Genomic DNA, 23,478 nt, shown 5'->3' on the forward strand with positions numbered 1-23,478 from the left:
ACCTAAAGCATGATGTACCTAAAATCCAAGTGTAACGGGTACTATTAAAGAAACAGACAAGTGACACAGAATCCGGCAGTTACCCACTCATGTGGATACAGTGTATTTTCCTGCCTGAAGATATTTAAAGCTTTTAATTAAAAGTGATGCTTTCATTCATCGGTGAACTGATACTAGAGTTCATATGTAAAACAGAACCTCTTTGGAAGTCTCATGAGAACACTACTCCACTTTTGGAATGAGCGCCAGGAGATCAATGGGAGCCCATTTGCACTAATGCTAAATTAGGCTTAGTTGATCCACATTTCTTGTGTTCATAGGCGTTGCACAGAAAGCCACCACGTGTCCTTGACCAATTCTAAACAGAGGAAAAAGACACACCTAAATGCTGCCAATTCAAAGGATTCAGAGCTGAAATCCAGTAACAAAATGAGGAGATAATTATGTAGGTGTCAACAGTGTTTAGGCTGTTTAGATCAGAAAGACAGCATCCATCTTCTGGCTTACTTAGCATTACAGTAAAGCAGTATAATTTTGAAAACATAATTTTGAAAGCATTCTGGAGACTGAGAATCAACTAGAAAGGGGAAAACGGAAAAATAGGAATAAATGTTATCTACATTTTTAAGCTACTAGAGGCATCAAAACTTCCAGTGATGAAAGACTATTTAATGTAATTTCTTCTTGATATAGGAATGATTCCTGATACCCACCTTTGAACAGAAAAGATGGAACTTTTCTTCACATTCAATTTGTTTTCTTTAAACATGAGTTCTGATGCAGTATTAAAATGAAATCTCAGCAAAATAAAAAAGTCTATCATAGTGACTCTACTACTAAAAGAAATGAAGCAGAATAAGGAAAAATCAAATGTATGGTTTATTTCTTTGTTATACAAAGAAAATTAAGTGGTCCAAAACATCTTCGTCCATCTCCCATGTCCTTCCTGACATACCGAGAACATACGAAATAAGGGCAGGCTAGATCAGGAGTCCAGCTCGGGGTCAAGTTTTTCCACTTTGATGACTACCTGCGGAGCGGCGGCAGCAGCACCGGCCTGCTGGCTCTCGGCCTCCGGCTCCGACAACACTTCTTCCTTAATCTTCACGGGCTTATTACTCGCTTCCTCCTCTTCGTCCGAAGACTCATCAAGCTCCCATTCATCATCTATGTCCATTTCAAATACTCTTACATGACGGAGATTTGAGCTTAACTGGAGAAGAAAAGGTCAAATAAAGAATTTTTAAATTAATGGTTGAACTAATACATAATATATGAGAAATCAGAAGCTTGAAGAATGGTTCTGTATGAAAGTTATTTTCCCATCGATTTATAACAAAATCACTAAACTTAGCCTCTTTTGTTGTAAAAGGATCCCTATACACACCAGTGACAATTTCATGATAATTAAAATCTACGGACGCCTGGTGGCTCCGTCGCCAGAGCATGAGATGTTTGATCTCAGGGTCACGAGTTCGAGCTCCATGTTGGATGTCGAGACGACATACATACATACATACATACATAACATCTAGAGAACTGTATTACTCAGTCAGCTTTCAAATGAGAAAGCTACATAGCTAAGACCACAACATGTTCAATCAATAAAAGCAACACACCACAAAACGTTTACACTTTCTGAAAGGACCTTATAGATCCAAAGTCACTTCCTCCTGTTACCCTCGTCAGTAAACAACCTGTAAATACTTACCACACAGGACACTTTGCGAAAACCATTTCCAGCAACATACTGTGCTTTCATACTTTCCAGTAATCGCCAGTGCTTCTCAAAATGCATGGTACGTGTGGGAATAGCACTGCACTGTTCATCTAGCCTGGAGAGGGGAAAAACCAAGCCTGGAATGAAAAGGCGATCTTCTCTCCGGTTTACAAGGGGTAGTATTAGGATCTACCATGGGTTCGATTTCTACCAACATTCCCATTTTCGAAATAATTCTATCAGCCACTGTATAAAAAGTATTTTCCTAGGACATAGGAATTCCAAATAGCCAGAATGGCATCTTACTAAGGTTTCTGATTCCTGCTCAAGGAAAGCAAACAGACATATTTTTAAATTAGAGAAGGGACCTACTCACTTAAATCTAAAAAAACTAAAGCCATCTCTAGAATTGGCTGCGTACCCTCCATGTGGCTACTGAGGTCCTAATTCTGGAAGGAAACCACTAGGAGCAAATCTAAAATAACTAATTCTATTATTAACTGGGGTTAATGCTCCCCTTAAAAATAGCACAGAAGTCCCATTTACCACTCCAAATAATTCCCCACCTTATTTCAGCAAATACTTCTTGATTTATTAGTAAAGTAAAAGGGCAGAAGAGCTGTTGAAGCCAGTATTTTTTTAAAGAAAAAAACAGTACTTCTTGCTCAGCTGACATCCTACTCTCCCTAGTAAGCGCTGTCTAGCATACCTAAGGAACTAGAATGTACGATACACATTCAAAAGCATTTAACTGTCACGTCAGCAAGAGGCTCTTACTGATGCGTTCGTCACCTTGTGGAGTAAGCCCCAGAGAACTGATACTCTGCAGCGTCCTCGCTGTTATACACTGAAGACAACGGCAACTGCACCAGGAGTCTATCTCTCCCTTCGCGCCCCACGGTGTCTTTCAGGACTACTGTTACGGTCTCATCGTCATAAAACTGTGCGTCTAAGCAGCTGTAGGCGCTAGAAGTGAAGGACGTTCTGTTACATCACAGATGATCGGGACGACTGAGAAAGTACTGTGGTACCGCGCAAAAAATTAACACAACAAAAACCAAGTGACATTCTACACTATTATACTGAAAATACATCATTAGTTTGCACTAAAGCCAGTTACCGATTGTAGTGATTACTCACAAACAGAACTAGGCCATAAAAACAGGTCATCGTGAAAAAAGAAAAATCTGGGAGGGTGATTGGTTCACAGTTCCAGAAAACTCCTGATACCAACAGCCAGGCCTTAAGCCTGTGGAAATTCCACAAATGGCACCTTGTAGATATACTGGCTAAACAAACAGGGCTAACTGCACTGAGAAGTAAAAATAAGATTGACAGAGGAAAAGTCACAACTTCAAAGACATTATCATAAAAAACTCCTTTTACGTAAGGAAAAGAGACTGAGAAAAAGATTGGCCTGGGATGAGTGTCCATTCCACAGCCTCAGGGACGACTCTGGTACGGTTACCCTTTCATGTCCTAAGAACATCCCAGAGCAGGGAGAATGAGGCCACTTCACGTTACTGCTGGTCATAACAAGAACTTCAGCCACGTGCCCCCTGGTGCCACCTTGCTTTCTTAACAGACAAGGGAGCTCAGAGGTATCAATCATAGGAAACCACGGCTATACAAATTCCTGTAGGGCAGTAAGGTTCTATTCAATTGTTAAGTCAATCAAAGTATAAGCTGTGTAAGCAATCCTGCGCCCTGTGCTGCACGTTACAAAGGCGTCCTAAGCATCACATCATCACTGTACCTGAGTCTAACCATCTTTCTATGATGTAATACATGCACACATCATCTGTATATGTATACAACCTCAGCCAAACAAGAGTCAAGATTTACCTTCTTCTCACTTTTTCGGTTGTGGCATATGTGAAGCTCCCAAACTTAATAGCAATTAGTCCATTACTTACAGATCTTGAAGAAAGAAGGGGAGAAAAAAGAGACTGTGGAACCTGGATAGCCAATAATCTAAATGCTTGAAAGAACATGATTGTCAGTGTTAGTATATTTACCTAAACAGCCAAGTCCCAGACCCAAAATACCATTATGCTCACTCTGCAACACTGACAACTAATTTATACACCTAGACAGACAAATCTTGGTTTAAAATCTTGGTCATTAAAATAGCTAGATACCTTATAAAATTAAGGACAATTGGGAACAACCAAATTACTTCTCTTTGGCCCCATCTTGGGTCTCAAAACATTTCCTTCAAAGTCAGATTAAATACCATTTGAGGGGGCACCTGGGGGGCTCAGTCGGTTGAGCGTCTGCCTTCAGCTCAGGTCAAGATCCTGGAGTTCCGGGATCGAGTCCTGCATCGGGCTCCCTGCTCAGCAGAGAGTCTGCTCCTCCCTCTGCCCCTCATCCTGCTCGTGTTCTCTCTCTCTCAAATACATACATACAATCTTTAAAAAAAAATACCATTCGAGATACAAATGGTATTCTGTACATAATTTATTTTTTAGAACTTTTACTTCAGATTCTCAAAAGAAGTCTCTATAGGCAGGCCTCTTGTTTAATGAAAGGCATACCTAGCCTGAGGCAAAATCCTTTCTGTAAGGAACTCAAACCACAGTTCTAAACCGCCAGAAGTTCAAGAGATATAATCCTGAGTGTTCTGCTGCTGTATTTTTCCTAACGCTAAAGAAATCCTACAAGTCACAGCTACACATGTACAAAATTAATAATCTAAAATCAGAAGGGATCATATAGCTTCCTGATTTGGCATTATCGTCTTAATGATGTGAAAACTAAGATTAAGAGCAGTTCAGGGACAAGCCTAAAGTCATAAGGTAGCTTAACTGAACCCCAAAATGTAGGGGAGGGAAGCTGTATGTTTAATATTACAAATAACATAATCTCATTGTCTAACTCAAACTTTAGATTAATACTTACTGGGAAATATCAGTATGTCTCCTTAAGATACACATTTTATAAAGTGAATCTTCTAAAATAGTAAAAAGAAGATAATGCAGATTTGAGGTTTTATTATTCCACCTAGGAAAAAAAAATTAATGTCAAAACATGATATTTAGCTGTCACAGCAAAGAACAAAACTGCATTGCTCGCATGAGACGGGAAGAAACACACACTTACAGGAAAGGAAATTTGAATAATCTGCGCGTACACTCCTGACTAAAATAAAAGAAAAACAGGTAAGAAAAAATTAAATTGGCCGCTGAATCTTACCACCCAAAAAGTAAACAGAATTACCTTCTAGCATCCCTATATAATGGAATACAGATTGCTTGATTCATCGATTTCCCAATGACATCCTAAATAAAATAAAATTTAAAAATACAATGAAAGCATTTACATACACACAGGTCCTCTACAGAAAGTACCTGACCTTCACTGCTCAAGTCTAGTGAAAAGCCATCTCGATCACCAAGCTTTCACAGAAGAAACTTCAATGACAGTCCTAACAGCAAGGACAAGAGACAGAAGAAATTCTGAAAGGAACCAGAAGAACCCCCAGCCCGTGCCCTCGTCTCACAGCACCGATCTCCCCTCCTGCGGCAGTAAGCCAGGCACACGACAGCTCTGTAGCCAAGACTGTTTATAAGAAGTTTGTTCTGGGAACAAATAAAATAATAAGGATGCCAACACTCTCAATAACCTTGTTATTTACTTTTTTAGTTTATGAAGATACTAAAAATAAGATTAGCTATTTAGTTCCTAAAAGGAAATGTTAGGGTGAACCCAATGAACCTGCCATTTTTATTAGCCATTAGCCAAAAGTTGAATAGCAGCATTTGCATACGGCTCACCTTTATAACTATGACCGTTTACATAAGTGAGCCCCATATTGTAGACAGTCTCACTCTTCCATAAAGGCATGCATTTCTTTTTCACACTTACTGCTGGTTTTTGCAAGCATAGATCAATAATGTTCTCCATCCGCCTTTTCACAAAATGCAATGATTTTCGAGGATAATATGGAAACAGCAAAGGACTTTCTGGTTTCAAACAAGAAGAGACACACAAAAACACAAAGCTATAGTAAACCAAATGATTAGGAGAAAACAATCTCTCGTCGGAGGCAGCCCACACCGCTTATCTGGCGGTGGTGATCTCCCTGGCCGCTTCATGGTATCCCTGCACGCAACCTCAGCACAAGTGACCGCAGCCTTCTGCCTTTCTTTCATCATTCCCTGCTGCCGGCCCGCTAAAACCCACCACAGCCACTGCAGGCCAAGTCCTAGCAGCTCCATACTCTTTATTCTGTTTTCCCCACCCAAATCCAACAGTTGGCTTCGGCTGGGTGCAAGAAGGAAGGGGTGATTAGGGAACCACAAGACACATAATAAAATAGAATTCGTTCTCTACTCTTTGCCACAGTGGGGTGACAACAGCAGTCCAGTATTGTTTTGGAAGAGTATAATACTAAAAACAGAAACAAGAGATAAGAAACTAGTGTTGTGTAACTAAGCAGTTCACTTTTCAAAAGGCTACTTTACCAGTAGGAAGTAATATATAATTAAGCGTTCACAGATAGCAACCACGCTAGATTCCTTTCTGTTATTTCTACTGCTCACAACAGCCACACAAAGCAAGCACCGCACTCTCCAACTTACGGATTAAAAAAAATGAGGTTCAGGAGGTTTGGGCGATTTGCCTGGTGTGAGAATGATGAAGAATCCACACCTGTGAATCCAACCCTCGGACTCGCAGGCCCACCCTCTTCTCCTGAGCTCTGCAGCCTCCCTCACTTGTGGCATCTCATGTCCCAGCTGTGCTGGACAAAGTGAGTTTTGATCTGGTTAACATTTTAAGCTCCCCACAGGTGACAGATGCTGTGGGAGCAGAGAACGATATCTGGTCTTTGTCCCTGGTTCCTGGCACCGAGCGTCTAAAACCGTCAGAACTTCCTGAGTGATAAGGGTGATAGGAACATCTTTTGGTGTCATGAGGCGGCTCTGGGTAGATCCCTAGATAGTTTCAGGATGAGGAGGACTGGTCACCAGAAAGACTAAGTCCCAAAAGAAGCCTGGACTTTTCAGCCCTCATCCCCCAACTTCCAGGGTGGGGAGAGGAGCTGAGTTAAGCCCAATCACCTGTAATCAGCAGTTTAATCAATCATACCTGCCTAATGAAAACCCTATGAAGAGCCCCTGAACAGAGGGCTTCCGGGTGCTGGGAGGGAGGCATGCCCAGAGCAGGTGCGGGAGCTCCAGGCCCCTCCCCCGCAGACCCTGCCCTATGCACCTCTTCCACTTGGCTGTTCCGACTTGCCCCTTTATAATAAAGCAGTAAACCTAAGGGAAGTGTTTGAGTTTCGTGAGCCATTTTAGCAAATTATCAACCTGTAAGGGGGGAGGGGTTGTGGGGACAGAAATGTAGCCCACCCAGGGCCCCGATCCTTAGGACTGAAGTCGGAAGTGGAGGCAGCCTTGTGGGACGGAGCCATGGAACCTGTGGAGTCTGGTAGTTAGCATCAGAACTGAATTGCAGGACAACCAGTTGGGTGTCAGAATTGGTCTCGGGAGGAAAAACCTCTCATTTTAGTGTCAGAAGTGCTCTGAGTAACAACAGCTCACATGATAGCATCCTGACTGCTCGGGAGCCATGAGCCAGGCACCAAGTGTCTATCTCCATTTACTGAATCTTCACAACAGCGTTTTGAGGAAGGCATTACTACGGTCCTCGTTTTACTGATGAGAAAACTGGGGCACAGAGAGGTTAGATGGTGTGCCCTCAGCCGCACTACAAGGAAGTCGTAGAGCAGGCTGCAACCCCCGCGGCCCAGAGCACCGACTTTCACCCATCGTACAACACTGACGCTCCCTCATGAACTGAGAAAGTACAAGTAGTAAATATTTAGCACGCAATTTTTGCAAGGTGCTAGAAAGAAGTTTCATGAAAGTTTTCTTAACAGTTCCACAAAGATGGGGCGTCTGGGTGGCTCAGCTGGTTGGGTGTCCGAGTCTTGGTTTCGGCTCAGGTCATGATCTTGGGGTCGTGGGATCAAGCTCTGCATTGGGCTCCATGCTCAGCTCAGAGTCTGCTCAGGATTCTCTCTCCTTCTCCCTCTGTCCCTCCCCACCACACACACTCTCTAATAAATAAATCTTAAAAAACAGAAAACAAAAAACACCAAAAACAGTTCCTTAATCAGAGTCTGTATTTCTTTACATTGGACTAAGAAACTGGAGAATTAATGAGCTTGTCCCAATTCACATACTAGCAAAACCTTGAGCATTTAAGAGATGGAGTTAATAATATGAAGCGTTATCTTGGTTACACATGATGCCCCTGGCTAAGATTAGGCCTTCCTGTTCAGCCACAGAAGATGTGAGGGAGAAAAGGGCAGGGCCTATTTTTAGCCCATCCAAGTTCCCAGGACCAGTATTCGCCCACTCCCAGACAGGGTCCGGGTGCCACCACTCCTGGCACAATGCCATGAGCCCTCCTCAGGCTGGGGCTGCATCCTGACTAAACAGCAATGAGCTGAGTCAGCCGCACCTCCATTCTCCCTCCACTCAATAACTAACTGACATCAACAGATCTAAAGCAATACAAAATGTCTTGCGCTGACAAAGAATTTGGACTTCTAGCGTTAAAACAAAAGAGCAACAAGCCAAGTTCTGGCTTTAGAGAATTCTCTCCTTCCCCCTCCACCCTCATTCATTCATTCATTCATTCATTTATTCAGATAAATAGCAATCAGACAGAGTGGCAGAGGTTACCACAGAGTCGAGTTAAGAACTCGGGCTGTGAGGTCAGCAGAACCCTAGTTCCATCATGCATCAGCTTGTGTGATCTTGGGCCGCCTCTCATCTTCAGCTTCCTTGTTAGGAAATGGGGATAACAGGTGCCTACCCCCTAGGTTCCTGGGGGCGTTAAGGGAGGAACTACATGCATGGGGCTATTACCCTAGGGACCTAAGAAACTGACAGACTGTGATCAGATTACTCTGTGAGAAAGCAAAGAAATACTGCTTCAAAAATATCTGCATCTAAAATAGTGAAGTTCTGACATATTTAGTGGTTGCTATTTGGTGTTGCACCCAAAAAATAAGGCTGGATCATTTTACTGTACCAACATTTCAAGATCCTAGAGAATGAAAGGCACAAATACACAAAAAACCTACAATCTCAGGACAACAGTGAAGCATCACTATGCTCTTAGGCGTTCACAAATTGGAATCTGCAAAAGACTTCTCTCACTAGCAGGCTCTATAATTTTCTTCCCAACATCCTCTTGTTTTTATAGGGTACAGAACAGACAATATAATACCTGAGAATAAGCAATATTACCCCATCAGAGTTAATTTCAGAATGTTTTCTATCGTGGTAATGTCATTTACTGTTTGTTATTCTGCTGTTTCTCTAATCAAATACAACAGGCACAAATGATCTAAAGACCTGAAATAAATATTCAGTAACTGTCCACGACACTCATAGTTAATACACCGGTCTCAAAGCAAGCATAAACATGGCCAAAACGCACTTAGTTCACTGAATACCTTTAAGGTGGTTGCTATTTTGAAGAAAATCGTACCACTGGTTTCCTTCTGTGTTAGGCGGTGACACGAGATCATCATCTTCATCTTTCAAGTACTAGAACACAGAACCAAAATTTTAAATGTTGTAAACAAAGGAGGCTTCAAAGACTTTATAGTTAACATTCTTCTATTTAAAAAGTGATTCTGTTTTACTGCCAAGTGCTCTGAAATTGCATTGCTATCATTCCAAGTGAAGTGACCAAAATTCACTAAATGCCGAGCGACTAAGCGAACCACAAACTCCTAGATCAGAATGTTACGGATGCAGAGACCACACACTGAGTTTAAATTTTGTGCCCCATTTTCATGGACATTTTAATCTTTTATAAGTGTGCGTGTGTGTGTTGTAAATTAATTTTAAAAGTATTACCTGGCCATCTACTCTAGGGCAATAGTCCTCAAAGTGTAGTCGACAGACCCCTGGGAGCCCCGAAGATGCTTTAAGGATCCATGTGTCAATACTATTTTTATAATGTCAAAATGTTATTTGCCCTTTCAACTGTGTTGACATCTGCACTGAGGGTCATAGGTGGGGACAACTGCTGGCGCTGGGAGGCAAGGTGGTGGTCTTAAGCCATACTAGCAGGCACTGTATTCCTTTTTGCCACTGACTGACTGATGGTTTCACTTATTATTTAATGAGCCTATTAAGATAATTAATTTTATTAAATCTCAACCCTGGAGTACAAATCTTTTTACTGTTCTCTCTGACAGAATTGGGAAGGAAACATAAGGCACTTTTCCTGATACCAAAGTACAATGGTGACCATGAGGAAAAACACTTAAGAAATTGTTTTAGCTGTGGGTTAAGCCAGGCACTTTGTTGCTGTTAACGGAATTCCATTTTTATTTGAAAGAATGACTGGCAGGTAAGTTATGATTATTCACATGTGGGTATTTGGGAGGTATTTTCTTGAAAATAAAGCAGGCCTGTCACTTTAAGCAAAACAACTGACAGTATTTGCTGCCAATGGTAACATTTAAACACTCAAGCAAAAATTAAAATTTTGGAAAATCTGTATCTGCCACCGTGTGCTTGACAGCCACAGTACTTAAAGATTTTCTGATGATCTTGGTGCGGATATTCATAAAATCTGACTTTTGGATACTGCATGGAGAAAGGTGTCAGCATTTGGGAGATCTGCATAATTCAGTGAACCCGTACTTTCCAAACGACCAATACATAATATTACAAAATCATGCATGGGTAAAAGGTCCATTCAAAGCACAGGACAGATGAATGGATTTTAATGTATCAGAGTATGAAAAGTTCACTGATGCAATTTTAGATTCCACATTAAAGCTAACCTTTAAGACACTATCTCTTATCACGAGTTGGTATAATATCAAAAAACATCCACAATTCTCTGAAAAAGCCATTATGATACTTCTCCCTTTCTAACACCTATGCGAGGCCAGATTTTCTCTACATACATTAACCATAAAAACCCAACACAGGGGCGCCTGGGTGGCACAGCGGTTAAGCGTCTGCCTTCGGCTCAGGGCGTGATCCCGGCGTTATGGGATCGAGCCCCACATCAGGCTCTTCCGCTATGAACCTGCTTCTTCCTCTCCCACTCCCCCTGCTTGTGTTCCCTCTCTTGCTGGCTGTCTCTCTCTCTGTCAAATAAATAAATAAAATCTTTAAAAAAAAAAAAAACCCAACACAACACACTGAAGTAGCAGCTATGAAAAGCTGTTTTCTATTAAGCCAGACATCAAAGAGATTTGCACAACTACTAAATGAAGCCACTCTTCACTAAACTGTTTTATAAAATACAGTCATTTTTCATTAAAAATATTTATGTTAACATGTAATGGTTAAGTGGAATTATTGTTACTTTTAAATAATTTCGTATTGTTTCATTTCTAAAGCCTACTAACATCTACCATTGATAAACACAACCCACGTTAGCAAAAATGCTTTGGGGTCCTCAACAAGTATTAAGAATATAAGAGAGTTCTGAGACCAGAAAGTTTAAAAACTGCTCCTTTTTGGTTACTTTATTAAAAGAACAGGGCTGTTGTGTAAGCTTGCACTGTAGTATTTTCCAGGAAAGTTTGGATAATAAAGACTAACACTGCTAAAATTTTAATATTACTTTTTTAATAATTTCTAAAAAAAGTAATAACTAAGTTCAATCAAAAGCCCATACCTGACCAACTTTTTCAACGTTAAAGTATTTTCCTTTTCGATTATAAAGGTCTGGAGCCTAGAAAGAATAAGCATAGTTTAACCCTTAGGTCAACTCACAAAAGAGAAAGAACACCATTCTTAAACTTAACAAAAACCTCTATTTTGTAAGAGAGCTGTTAGTGGCAGTTATCCTTTTCTTTTAGGGATTGTATGACAGGCATCCAAACAAAAGCTGAATTTGGAAAGGCTCTAAAATAAGTATTGCCATTAATTAGTTCAATAGTTTAAAAAGCACAACTGCTAAGAATGTCAATTAAATTGGATTGTGATTACTTCTCACCATTACCCAGGTTTATTGTAATTCTTTAAAAAAAAAAAAAACCAACAGCATTACAGAAATACCAATCTCCTACCTCATTGAAATGTTCAGTAAGAAATTCAGCAACAAATGTGATATCTTTTTGAGTCATCTATCAAAACCAAAAAGGAACAAAAAGAAAAACAAATCAAGATAAAAGAAAGCTTCCCAATAGATCTTGTATTATGTAATAATAAATGTGATCTTTTTTTTTCAACTACCTATTAAAAGTCATGGGACAAAGAGGCAAAGTTCCTTCAAAGAAACATCAACAGAAATCCAAAAGATTATGCGACTGTGAAAATATGAAATCCTGAGGCTCTGACAAGCATGTAATTAAACATTTTAAACCCATTTTCCAATCAGCTAATCCAATCGCTACAGAATTCCTCATGGCCTAAAGTTGTTTATTATTTTAGGCCCTGTGCTAAGACTGTGTGTGCAGGGTCCCTGCTCTGGAAGAGGAGACTGTCCGTCTAGAGAAGTCCCCTTGACTTGAGCGAAGACCTACAACTGGACAGCAATGTTTGCTTGGGGGTTGGCCTTTGCTTCTTCTAGTGACCCTGCCCTCATCCCACCCCAGTTCTTCAGCCCTCACAAAATTACACCCCGAGGTTCCCCCCAACAATGAACACATTTTATTTCCCCAAACAAAAGCAAGAGAACAGCCAACGTGAACCTCCCTGGTTTGCAAGGCTACTCCCACAGCATGAAAGATCTGCTTCTTGTAAGAGTCTCAGAACAGGGATCCCTTATTCATCTAGTCCAGTGGGGCTAATTTTAATGCTCTCCATTTTCACAGGCCCCAGATCCCCTCATCTATCAGAATCAGCGTTTGCGCAGGGGTGAGGAGTGAGCCACAGAAACCACGAGGGAATGTTGCCCTAGTCTGCAGAAGCTTACGTAAAGGAAATTCCACTGCAACTTGTCACAATCCTTATAGTCAGAGAAACTACTGTTTACCAGACATCAGCATTGGGACTAATATCTAAAGTACCAGATTTCCAAATAAATAAAAATGTATTCAAAACTTAAAGAAGTTAAAGAATACAAGTACCCTACATAATACGGATTACAAAATCTTATCTAAACATGAAAATTATAAAATTAGACAGTCATAGTAAAGATGAAAAATAAGTAAAACAAATTTCTTCGAGGAAAAAAAAAAAGGCTTTCCTAAGCTGTACTTAGCGTCTGCAGCCTGACATCTTGTCAACTAGCAAAGGTGTAAGAATACGGAGCTGAGTAACCAAGCTGAGCTCAGGCAGAGCAGTACTAACACTCTGGAAAACCTACTACCACATACTACCTTATTCAGCTCCGGAAGCACGTGGTCCTCTGTCATTCTCAACATTGCTGGAAACAGAAATTAAAAAACTATCTTTAAAGGAAAGCTACAAACGTATTATAGATACATTTCAAACACTAAATGTGTTTCACTGGACTAACCTTCAATATAAGGAAACCTTTTCACCAAGGAAAACTTATTTTCCTTCTAAAAAACTAAAAGTGTAAGACTTTAAATTCGAGGGGCGCCTGGGTGGCACAGCGGTTAAGCGTCTGCCTTCGGCTCAGGGCGTGATCCTGGCGTTATGGGATCGAGCCCCACATCAGGCTCTTCCGCTATGAGCCTGCTTCTTCCTCTCCCACTCCTCCTGCTTGCGTTCCCTCTCTCGCTGGCTGTCTCTATCTCTGTCAAATAAATAAAATCTTTAAAAAAAAAAAAAAAAAAGACTTTAAATTCGACTTGGATTTTCAGGTTCAAAATGGCTGGTCTAACGATCCTAAACTATTATTTTTTATCTTTGCCTTCAACTCAACCCATTGCCACTCCAGACAGACCGATGTGACTGCTGCTTTGTATGAAGATGGATGTGTGCAAAGCGGATTCATTCCTCTCCTAACATAAGGCGTTTCTTCTCTTAAAATCTGCAAGCAATTCGTTCTTCCAAAAGCTTTAGAATACCACACAAACATGTTTCTCTCCCTTGGGTTTTGTGCTATACAAAGATACTTGCACTAAGATTTATGTGTAAATACATACACTTACATATACTTATAGGCTTTCTTTAATATCTGCAGCTGAGTCATTTTGTCCTTTCAAAGGGTTGCGTTTTTGTACTATGTCCCCCCAAGTCAAAGGGAATGCTGCATGTGTTTTTTGCAGTGTTTAAATATCCCTTTTTTTTTTAATATCCCTCTTAATTGCATTTGGTCAGGAATAAGCACGCTGCATGTGATTCTGCAAACACAGACTGTTTTAGAAACTGTTCTTAATTAGTTCAAACTTCTACATTATCTGAAAAACGAGCCATGATCTAGTCTACTCATTCATTCATTTGTCCGTCCAAAAATTACTCATTGGGCATACTATGGGTGCTGGGGATACAGCGGTATAAAAGAAGTTCCTGCCTTCAAGGAGGCTACATTTTCCAAAGGAGCAAACCAAGGCTGCACCGCTAACGAGTGGCAGAGCCAGGATTATAATGAGGCCTCTGGTTCTCCGATCCAGCGTGCTTTCTGCAATGCCCTGCTCTAATGATAAGGACTGAGCAGTAATTCATTTCTCTTCTAATCAGGCTTCTCATTAGAGTTAGGACATGCAATAAGAATATAAACGGCCTCGACTATTCCAGTAATTACAAGTAAAACCAAACCTCTTCTGTAAAAGAAAATTATTTCGAAGATCTCATTCAGTTTTAATATTGTAATTTATTCTAATCAGCATCTCTGATATTAAACAGGCTGGCCTGATAAACACTCTGGCTCCCCATTCTGGCTAGCACTGGTACGGTTTTACGGAAAAAACAAAGAATTTTAAATGCCAACATCTGTGGATCCCATTCTTTTTTTTTATCACAAGCAATTACATTAGGCTGACAAATACAAAGTCTATTTGTAAGATAGCAGAATTGAAGATGTGGGCATTTGTTTAAAAGATGTGAGCACATTACAGATAATTTAACTTCTATTTACTCTTTAGAATTTTAAGAGATGTGGGATAAATCCCACTTATAACTAAATATTGCCTGTGTTGGAAGGGAATGTATGCTGGATTACTTCAAAGATATTAAGGGGGTGGGTCACAAAAATAGTACAAATGGGCCTACACAAAATATGCACCCGCTGTAGAGTAAGCATTAAAACACTATCAAGCCAATAAATCCTGGTTAACCACCTACAAATGAAACAGAGGCTGTGGAGACACAAAGAAAGGCGACGAGCGGTCTGCGATCTAGTTAGCTGGGGCACTGGTGTCTGATGGAAAAGACACTAGAAACTTCTTGTTCGGTGCTGTTCAACGTGGCAGGCATGACAGTGTGTGGATACGGAGTACTTCAAATGTGTACAGCATGACTAAAGACCTGAACCTATAATTTACATAATTTCAACTAATTTAAAGAGCCAAGGTGGCTACTGGCTACCCTAACGGACGGCATACATCTAGAAACAGAAGATCAAGAAACAGAACGGAAAATAAGTTACTCAAGAGCAGAGGCCAGATCTTTGCTAGTTTTTTTCCCCTCTCGTTTTAAAAAACCTAACACCTACCAGTGCCTAATACATAGCAGAGATTCAAAAATGTTATTTTAACCTAAGGAGACATTACAAGGTTAAAAAAAAAATGTTAACCATCAGTGAGTGCCAGGGACAATCGGTGCTACAAGTGACGTGTGGGGGGAGCTGGGGCTGTGGTACAGGAGGAGGAAGGTGGGCCATGTGGTGAAACTGAGGGCACCCATGAAGGGCACAGGAGGGGTCATTCTCTACTCCTACAGTTGCTTGAAATTTTACCAGAGTAACTGAAATATTCCAAATTGATACTCCCACAATTTTTATAGAAGTGTTAAGGTAACAAGAATGCTTCATTCAATTAACTTACCCACATAAAGCCAGCGAAAAAACGCTTTAAAGTTTTTCATACTACTATCTATAACTCTGAAAAGATAAAAATAAAAGAAATCAGAAATAAAATTATGATGTGTGGTTCATGTATCATCGTTCAATTGTTGTGGGATATAATAATCCTTACCATTCTCTTTTATCCTATCTGGAGGACATTTAAACCTTTGATTTCACAAATCAAACACATACCTAAAAATAAAGCTTCAGAAGAGCAAATCCTGGTTCTTTTCAAAAATAAAGCAAATGACTCAGATTCTAACTGGTTATAACAGCCTTGCCACAAACTGTGTAATAGCCTTCCCCAGCACTCAGTAAAGTATGAAATCCTTTTCCAACTTTGCAAATAAGTCAGGGGAAAAAACCGTTTTCAGCATTATTCTCAGTTAAAAAAAAATACTCACTGGTCAGTAAGAAGAAAAAACATCAACGCCAACAGAAAACCATGATTATAAATTTGTACTATGTCACTACCCTGATATCAGGGGACATTATTTTTGGAAGTTGATTTTTGATGCTTATTGTAACTGATCTCAAAAACTGAATTTCCTTGAGCTTTACAGAAATGGACCCCCCAAGTTTAAGTATTATAAGTGGATCTCATGTTCATTTTGATGAAATTGCCTCTAAACATGGACAGGGGTATCAATTTTTAAAAATCTCTTTAGGCTCACATCTAGCAAGGTAATTACTCTAAGAAGTAATACCTGCACTTTTCTTTCCTGAACCTCAAAGCCCCTTCCAAGCAAGAAGTTTTATACTGCTGGAGAGGTGGGTCAGTAACATTAACCTAGTTCTCTAGAGTAAAACACTTGACCTAAAAAGACTGCGACATTTCTGATGTTACCAAGAAATATAATCAACACTCTCTTGTGGCAAAAATGAAAAAAGGGAAGAAAAGCTCCTTTCTGTCTTTCCCAATCAATACTCCGACTCCCCGCCCAGCCGGCAGGCAATCCCTGCTCTGTTACACGTGAACATCAAAATTCTCACTGCCTCCATTTCTTCATCTATAGCCTAAAATAATAATGCTATATTCAACTTACCTCAACAGAGAAGAAGTTAAATAAACAACCTTTTGTTCATATTGAAAAGTGATCACGAAAAGCTTAATATTTTACATTTACTCTCTGCAAATACGGTGAACCAAAAAATAATTCAACATACGGGAAAAGCAATGCCATCTCTCCTCTCATTTTGTCTTCTGAACACAAGTGTCTCCAACTTCTACTTTCTAAAACCCCATTAAAATGATAATGGAGCAGTGGGGAGGGTTGTGTTATAAACTCACAGAAACAAAAAGGACGGTAGAAAAGAAATTAATTTCAGAAATGTCAGAAAGAACACGTGGCTGATGAAGCTCAACAGAGGTGGCCCCACACAGGACATGGAGAGGACAGCCACCAAGGAGACTTCCGGCTTGTGGAATCCCAGGGACACTCGAATCTTGGAAATGTCAGGCTAGACAGCAGCCCTCAGGATGACATGTGGGGCTGGACACAGGAGGCCAAACTGAAATACAGAGCAGTCAATATGTTCTTTCCCCGAAAACACGAACGCCTACAGGTCTATCTCCCAAACAAGAACAAATGGACAGGGTTCTTCCAAGAAACCACATACACTGGGAAGAGCCAAGGCAGCTCGGTGCTGGCAGCCCCCAGCAAGGCTCTGTATGCCCCGGCGCCAAAGGCGGCTTTCTGCTGCCCCTGTCTGCACACATTCCGAGCAACTTCAAATCGCCTCATGAATAAACATGAGTAAACACTGGGGCATCAGGTATCTGAGGAAAGCTTGCACAGAGACCAAGACAAACAGAAAAGTGACCCAGGAAGTGGAGATCATTCAGGGAACGGCAGGCTTTTAAAAATATCTAATTAATGTCCTCAGAGATTTGAGAAGATGTCATCTACAAAGCAAGAGCACAGCTTTGAAAAATGATTAAAGAAATACGAAAACACTTCTGGAAATTGAAAGCCTAGGACTGCCATGATAAAGAATTCAATGCAACGGTTCAGGTAACGGTCATGTCCTCCACCTCACCTTGACTACTGATTTCAAAGCTGACACCCTAGACCCCGTCCCTGCCAGCTCGAACCCTCTGACTCTCAACGTCAAGCATGCCACTCACCAACAACCACCCATCTTCCCCGGGACCTCTCTCCAGCACCCCAGCTCTCGTCTCCCCAAGACTACTGCCTTCTGGTTCCCAGCTCTCCTCCCTGTCTCTCACTCATGCTGTGTCGCCACTTCCCTCCCAAAGCAGCTCAAATTCAAGGTTCATTTGAATCATGCCTTGCTTTAATTCCCTGGCCCCACTTCGGCTCCACTTCGGTCACCACGCCTAGCAGATCTAAGTGCTCGCCTGTTCTGTGCCCCGGCACACTCGGCGGACCCCGGCTGGAGAAAAGCCAGCAGCCACGCTGACCGGGGTCACTTCTACACTCTCACAAGGGCTCCCCACGTGGCCCTCGGCACCAGCCGCATCCGCCTGTCTCACCCTCCTGTTCTTCCTCCCACTGCCCTAGACAACTGGCTCACAGCTTCTCCTTTCTTCTTAAACCACGTCCCCACTCTTCCCTCCAGCTACTGACAGAACGTTGCCCAGCTCAGTAAGAACAGCTGGAAGTGAGCCTCTCTAAGCCCCCATGTGCTCAGATACCAGCACCTGGACCCTCTCCACAGCCTCCTCTCCTGTAATTATGGATACACCATCTTTCCAGCCCATTCCTCAATGCACCGCGTGGCCATCCCCTCCCACACTCTTACTCCAGCAATCCTCTCCTTTCTCGGCCACCACGAATTGTTCCCCTTCCAGGAGAACACCCCATCCCATATAAATATGCTCTAACTTCTCCCGTCATTAAGACAGAAAAACCCAACAACTGTCTGCAACCATTAGTCATTTCCTTCACAACAAAACTCCTCAAGAGATGACATTTGCTGTTTTCTTTGCATCTGCTCTCATTCTGCATCCCAACAGCTCCCATGACTCCATGACATGGCTCTGATTGAGGTCACCAATAATCGATTCTAGTAATGCTCTGATTATCTGTTCTATTCTTGGTCTTTGTCCTACTTGACTTAGCAGCATCTGACAACCGATACCTCATTCTTTCTTACAATGCTTCCATTGCTCAGCCTACAGGACACCCCCTCTCCTGGGCTTTCTGCCTCTCTAGTTTCCTTTGCTAGCTCCCCATCAACCCCATTTCTAAATGTTGGAATGCCCATCACTCAGTCTTCAGATCTGTCCTCTTCTCTAAGCACACTCACTACCTCATCCAGCCTCATGGCTTGAAATAACACCAACGTGTTGATGGCTCCCAAACTGAGATCTCCATCCTGGACCCCTCCCTTGAATATTAGTTTCATATGATCAACAGTGTCTTGGACAGTTCCATGAGGATATCTAACAGACATTTCAAATTTAATATGGCTGACACACTGAGCAGGTCATCAAAATTAACATCATGCAGGAGGGGCAGACAGACATCACTTGCCTCCAGATGTGACACCTTGAGAAGGACAGTCCACCAGTTATGTAGTATTCTGGCCAGGGAGGTATAACCTGAATCTAATCATAAAAATACCAGATAAACCCACATTGAGGAACATAAAATACACATATATATTTTATATATTCCCTCCCAAGTCTTCCTCATTTCAGTAAATGTCAGTCCTACTCTTCCAAGGGCTCAGGACCTAAACTCATAATTACCCATGACTCCTGTATTTTACCATCCACACACAATCATTTAGCAAATCCTGTTATTTCTACTTTGAAAATATACCCGGATTCTGACCTCTCTGAATTGTAACCATTTCTCTCCTGGCTTCTGTCCTTGCCCTCTTTTAATTTATTCTCAAAACTAAGCAAAAACAAGAGGATCTTTTAAAAACCTTAGTCATATCCTGTCACTCCATGACCCTAATTGCTTCTTATATCCAGAGTACAAGCCGAAGTCCTTCCAACTGCCAACAGGCTCTACACAACGTGGCCTACCCTCCATGAGCTCTCTCAACTCATCCTCTCTCTCTCACACTCTGCTCAACTCACTTTAGCTACAGTGGCTCCCAAGGCAAGCTCCAAACTCAGCACATTCAGAATTGCTGTCTCTTTTACCAAATGTCAATGACTCACTCCTCCCAACATCATCACCTCAGTGAGGCCTGCCCTATATAAAATCGCATCCCTTAGGGCCCCCTCCCCTGCTTGGTTTTTCTCTCCACTACTTACATTATCTGCCTTGCTATATATTTTAATCATTTATTTCTTTATTGTCTCTCACATTAGAATACAAGATCCATAAAAATTTTTAGTTTTGTTCACTACTATGTCCTTAGCATCTAGAATAATGTTTAAAATATAGTTATAAGTACTCAATAAATGTCTACGATGAATGACAATGTTGGGTAATGAAGTCAAGAAAATTCCTCGGGAAACAGAAAAGACATAGATATGAGAAATATGTGAGGAAAAACAGAAGACACAGATCAGTTCATGGCCTAACATCTGATCAACCAAGTTTCTAGAATAAAAATCTAATTTTTTTAAAAAAGGAGAAAGAGAAAAGGAGATTACCAAAATAATAACACAACGGAATTCAGGTTCAAATGGTATTTTCTTATTATCAGCACAATGAAAAGACCCACATTTAAAATAAACACTACCATGACATTTCAACGTATCAAGGATAAAGAATGAAGCTTTGAGAGATGAGCAACAAAAAAACCCCTATAGAGGGATGAGAATCAGAAGCACCAGACCTTCCATCAGGCACAAAAGGCCAGCAGACAATGAAGCAATACTTTCAAAGTTCTCTGAGAAAATGATTTCCCCTTCATCGTCCTACAGCCATTGGACACCATGAATCAAGTGTGAAGGTAGGAGAAAAGACACAGAGCTTATCATTTCATAGCTACTTTCTGAGTAAGTTACTGGAGGATGTTTTCCAACAAAGAGATTAAAGGAAGCAAGAAACAAAGGAGATCCTGAAGTGTGGGCCTAACCTGTGAAAGCACCAAAGTGCCTGCGTGATGGCTGTCAGGGGAGCTGGAGCGGCACGTCCAGATCGGTGCCAGGGAGGGAAGGTCAGAGGGGGAGATGTCAGGGATGGAGGGGGTCCCAGGGTGCGATACTGCCCTGGAGACAGGGGAAGAATCAAAGGATGTGACAAAGGCAGACAATGCAAGAAAAAAGAAAAAGTCTACGAAAAACAAACAAAGAAGAAGAATTTCTAAAACTGGTTACATAAAAGAAATGCGGTACAGTTATACAACTTAGAATAATGGAGGTTACCTGCAGAACTAAAAACAGAAACAGTTACAGGAGTTAAAAGGACTCCCCCTGGAGAGGGGACTGGAGTGAGGATGCATGGGAGAGTAAAAAACCGCTTTAACTGATGAAATGGCTGTGTTATTGCCTTGTTTTAATCATGTAAAGGTAATGACTTTGATAAAAACTTAAAAAACCCATTTTAAGAAAATCGTGACAATTTGCTGGGTTCTTGCTTATAAGAATAAAATATGCTCAGGTCAATGATTCCAGGTACCCCCAATACTTACTGAAGAAGTTCATTTGCTTTGAGTATGAAAGAGCCCACAGCGGTAATAGCATCTAAAGAGAAATAAATAAATATCATTTTTCCAGTAAGTAAAGTGTGTTTAATATATTCTATTGAAAAATTAAATTCCTACCTTCAATTCCTGTGGCATCTAGTCCAAGAGGTTCATATTTCTGCTTCCATGAAGCCATTCCTTTCAGTTCACTCAAATGATATAATAAAGACTCGGAGCCACTATCCAAAGCAGAAATAAGTTATTATCATTGCCATTATCAAGGTGGCAGACAGTTACCTCGCCTAAACATTTCCAAATTTCCAGAAATAAAAACTGAAAGTAACTTTCATTTTCTTTCTGTAAGAAATGATCATTTCTCAAAATTTTCTCTAAAAACTGTAACAGAACCATTTGGCCATCCTGACGACGGAGATGAATACATGACCACAAGATTCAATCTTACAAGATCACATTATGTCCTACAGTTATAGCCCTGGCACTTTGAAGACAGTCATATGGTCATCTTATTCACCCAAAAGCTATGCATTTAACATTCAACAAACATGTATTAAGCTCTAAGTCAGCACTATGCTACATACTGGGGACGTAATAGTGAAAAAAACCAAAGAATCCTTACAGCATTGACAGTCTCATGAGGGGAGGACACTCATAACCACAATCAGACAGTGTATCACTCCAACTATCATAAATGGCTGGAAGGAAATGCACACGAGTGCAGGTGTAATGGAATAACCTGACCTAATCTGGGGACTTAGGGAAGGCCTCTCAGAACAAGTGAGATTTCAGCTAAGGGATTCAGGTGAAGAGCAGGGTGGGAGTGGTCCAGAAGGCAAGATGGATACACAAAAGCCCTGGGTAGGAAGAAAAAAATGTCAAGTCTGGTAAGGCCACCAGTACACATGAAGCAGAGAGGCAGGTGTGTTAAAGGCCATGCAAAAGTTTTGGCCCTGAGGGCAACAAGAAGGCACTGGAAGTTTTTAAGTAAGAGTAACACGGTCAGATCTGCTGTGAGGAATACACCTGAGGGGCACAAATGTATATCTGTGGACTGGAAATCAGGCCAAAGGGCACTGCAGTGATCCAAGGCTGAGGTGATGTGGTAAGGGCTAGGGAACTCAGCATAAAGGGATTTTTCAAAATTTAAGTCCTACACCGAGCAGCTACATACAAACTGCTTCACTGAGGGAGCTGTGGCTAGAAACAGCATGAGACCTGAAGACTGGAGAGAGTCTGGCTGTGACACTTTGTAACTTCAGGACAGTTTGGATTTCAGTTTCTTCTTGTGTAAAAGGAGGATACTCATAATCAACACCTTGCCGAAGTGTTCAATGCAAAAATACATAACATGCTTTGTAAACTGTAAAATGATAAACATAATTTCCCTGCTCAAAAAAGGGTATATGGGGACGCCTGGGTGGCTCAGTTGGTTAAGTGTCTGCCTTTGGTTCAGGTCATGATCCCAGTGTCCTGAGATCAAGTCCCACATCGGGCTCCTTGCTCAGCAGGGAGCCTGCTTCTCCCTCTGCCTGCCACCCCCCTGCTTGTGTGCACTCTTTCTCTGACAAATTAATAAATAAAATCTTTAAAAAAGGGGGGGGTGTTATATGCCTTTTCAAAATATACTTCCTGGTTGTCTGGCTGAGAAAAAAAGCCCAGACAGAGAGCTTAGCCCAGTGAAAAAATGTCTGAAAATTATTTCAAGATTTACCATTATTGACTCTTTACACCTTGGCCCCTCCAAGATTCCCCTCAAGTGCCAATGCAACAATTTTAGCTAGAAAAGGCTCAAAAAGAGAATGCCAGTTGATGAAGAACACCGACACCAAGTACATGTAGACACAATACCAAAAATTCGACATCACCTTCGTACCTCTGTAAGTGACTTATAACCAATTTTTGTATACTGGAATATGATGACTCTATGGACTGGCCAAGCTTCTTTAAGCCCTAAGTAAGAGGAAAAAATATATTTAGCATATAAGTAAGATGTTGCATGCTGCTCTAAAAACTCAAGCATGTGCACACAGCCATTTAAAGACAAATATATTTTAACTGCACCTTTACTGTTAACTGGTTCATTAAGAGGGTCTGCAGTTCGGCACTACAATGAAAAAGAAAGTATTTTTAGTCTTCTCTATTCAAAGTGTGAATGCATTACTTAAGACTTTTAAATTTTAAAAGTAAAAGCAGCATTTTTAAACAAAATAAACAAAAAGAAACTGTCCAACAAGAAGTAAGACTTTGTTGTACTCACAAAGGAACAC

At 41.0% G+C, this 23,478-nt stretch overlaps 1 protein-coding gene across 3 annotated transcripts in view; it reads right to left on the reverse strand.

Annotated features, from left to right (window-relative positions):
* Positions 1 to 856: 856 nt before the first annotated feature.
* ANAPC4 (anaphase promoting complex subunit 4) overlaps positions 857 to 23,478 on the reverse strand; it is a 36,671-nt gene continuing 14,049 nt past the window's right edge. For 2 of the 3 annotated variants that reach the window (XM_045771342.2, XM_045771344.2), the window contains 17 exons: positions 23,273 to 23,315; positions 23,085 to 23,161; positions 21,332 to 21,432; positions 21,200 to 21,251; positions 15,615 to 15,670; positions 13,041 to 13,087; positions 11,787 to 11,843; positions 11,393 to 11,449; positions 9,198 to 9,291; positions 5,591 to 5,688; positions 4,943 to 5,004; positions 4,826 to 4,864; positions 4,625 to 4,726; positions 3,566 to 3,640; positions 2,513 to 2,686; positions 1,712 to 1,835; positions 857 to 1,213 (listed from right to left, as the gene is read on the reverse strand). In XM_045771342.2, the coding sequence (XP_045627298.1) occupies positions 986 to 1,213; positions 1,712 to 1,835; positions 2,513 to 2,686; positions 3,566 to 3,640; positions 4,625 to 4,726; positions 4,826 to 4,864; positions 4,943 to 5,004; positions 5,591 to 5,688; positions 9,198 to 9,291; positions 11,393 to 11,449; positions 11,787 to 11,843; positions 13,041 to 13,087; positions 15,615 to 15,670; positions 21,200 to 21,251; positions 21,332 to 21,432; positions 23,085 to 23,161; positions 23,273 to 23,315 (1,486 nt within the window). In that variant the 3' untranslated portion in view covers positions 857 to 985. Of the gene's footprint in view, positions 1,214 to 1,711; positions 1,836 to 2,497; positions 2,687 to 3,565; positions 3,641 to 4,624; positions 4,727 to 4,825; positions 4,865 to 4,942; positions 5,005 to 5,590; positions 5,689 to 9,197; positions 9,292 to 11,392; positions 11,450 to 11,786; positions 11,844 to 13,040; positions 13,088 to 15,614; positions 15,671 to 21,199; positions 21,252 to 21,331; positions 21,433 to 23,084; positions 23,162 to 23,272; positions 23,316 to 23,478 lie in introns of those variants that run through there. The other variant, XM_045771343.2, reaches the window with a different exon arrangement.

Source organism: Ursus americanus, chromosome 8, assembly GCF_024610735.1.
Source record: "Ursus americanus isolate L20-20 chromosome 8, mUrsAme1.1.p, whole genome shotgun sequence".
Classification (NCBI taxonomy): domain Eukaryota; kingdom Metazoa; phylum Chordata; class Mammalia; order Carnivora; family Ursidae; genus Ursus; species Ursus americanus.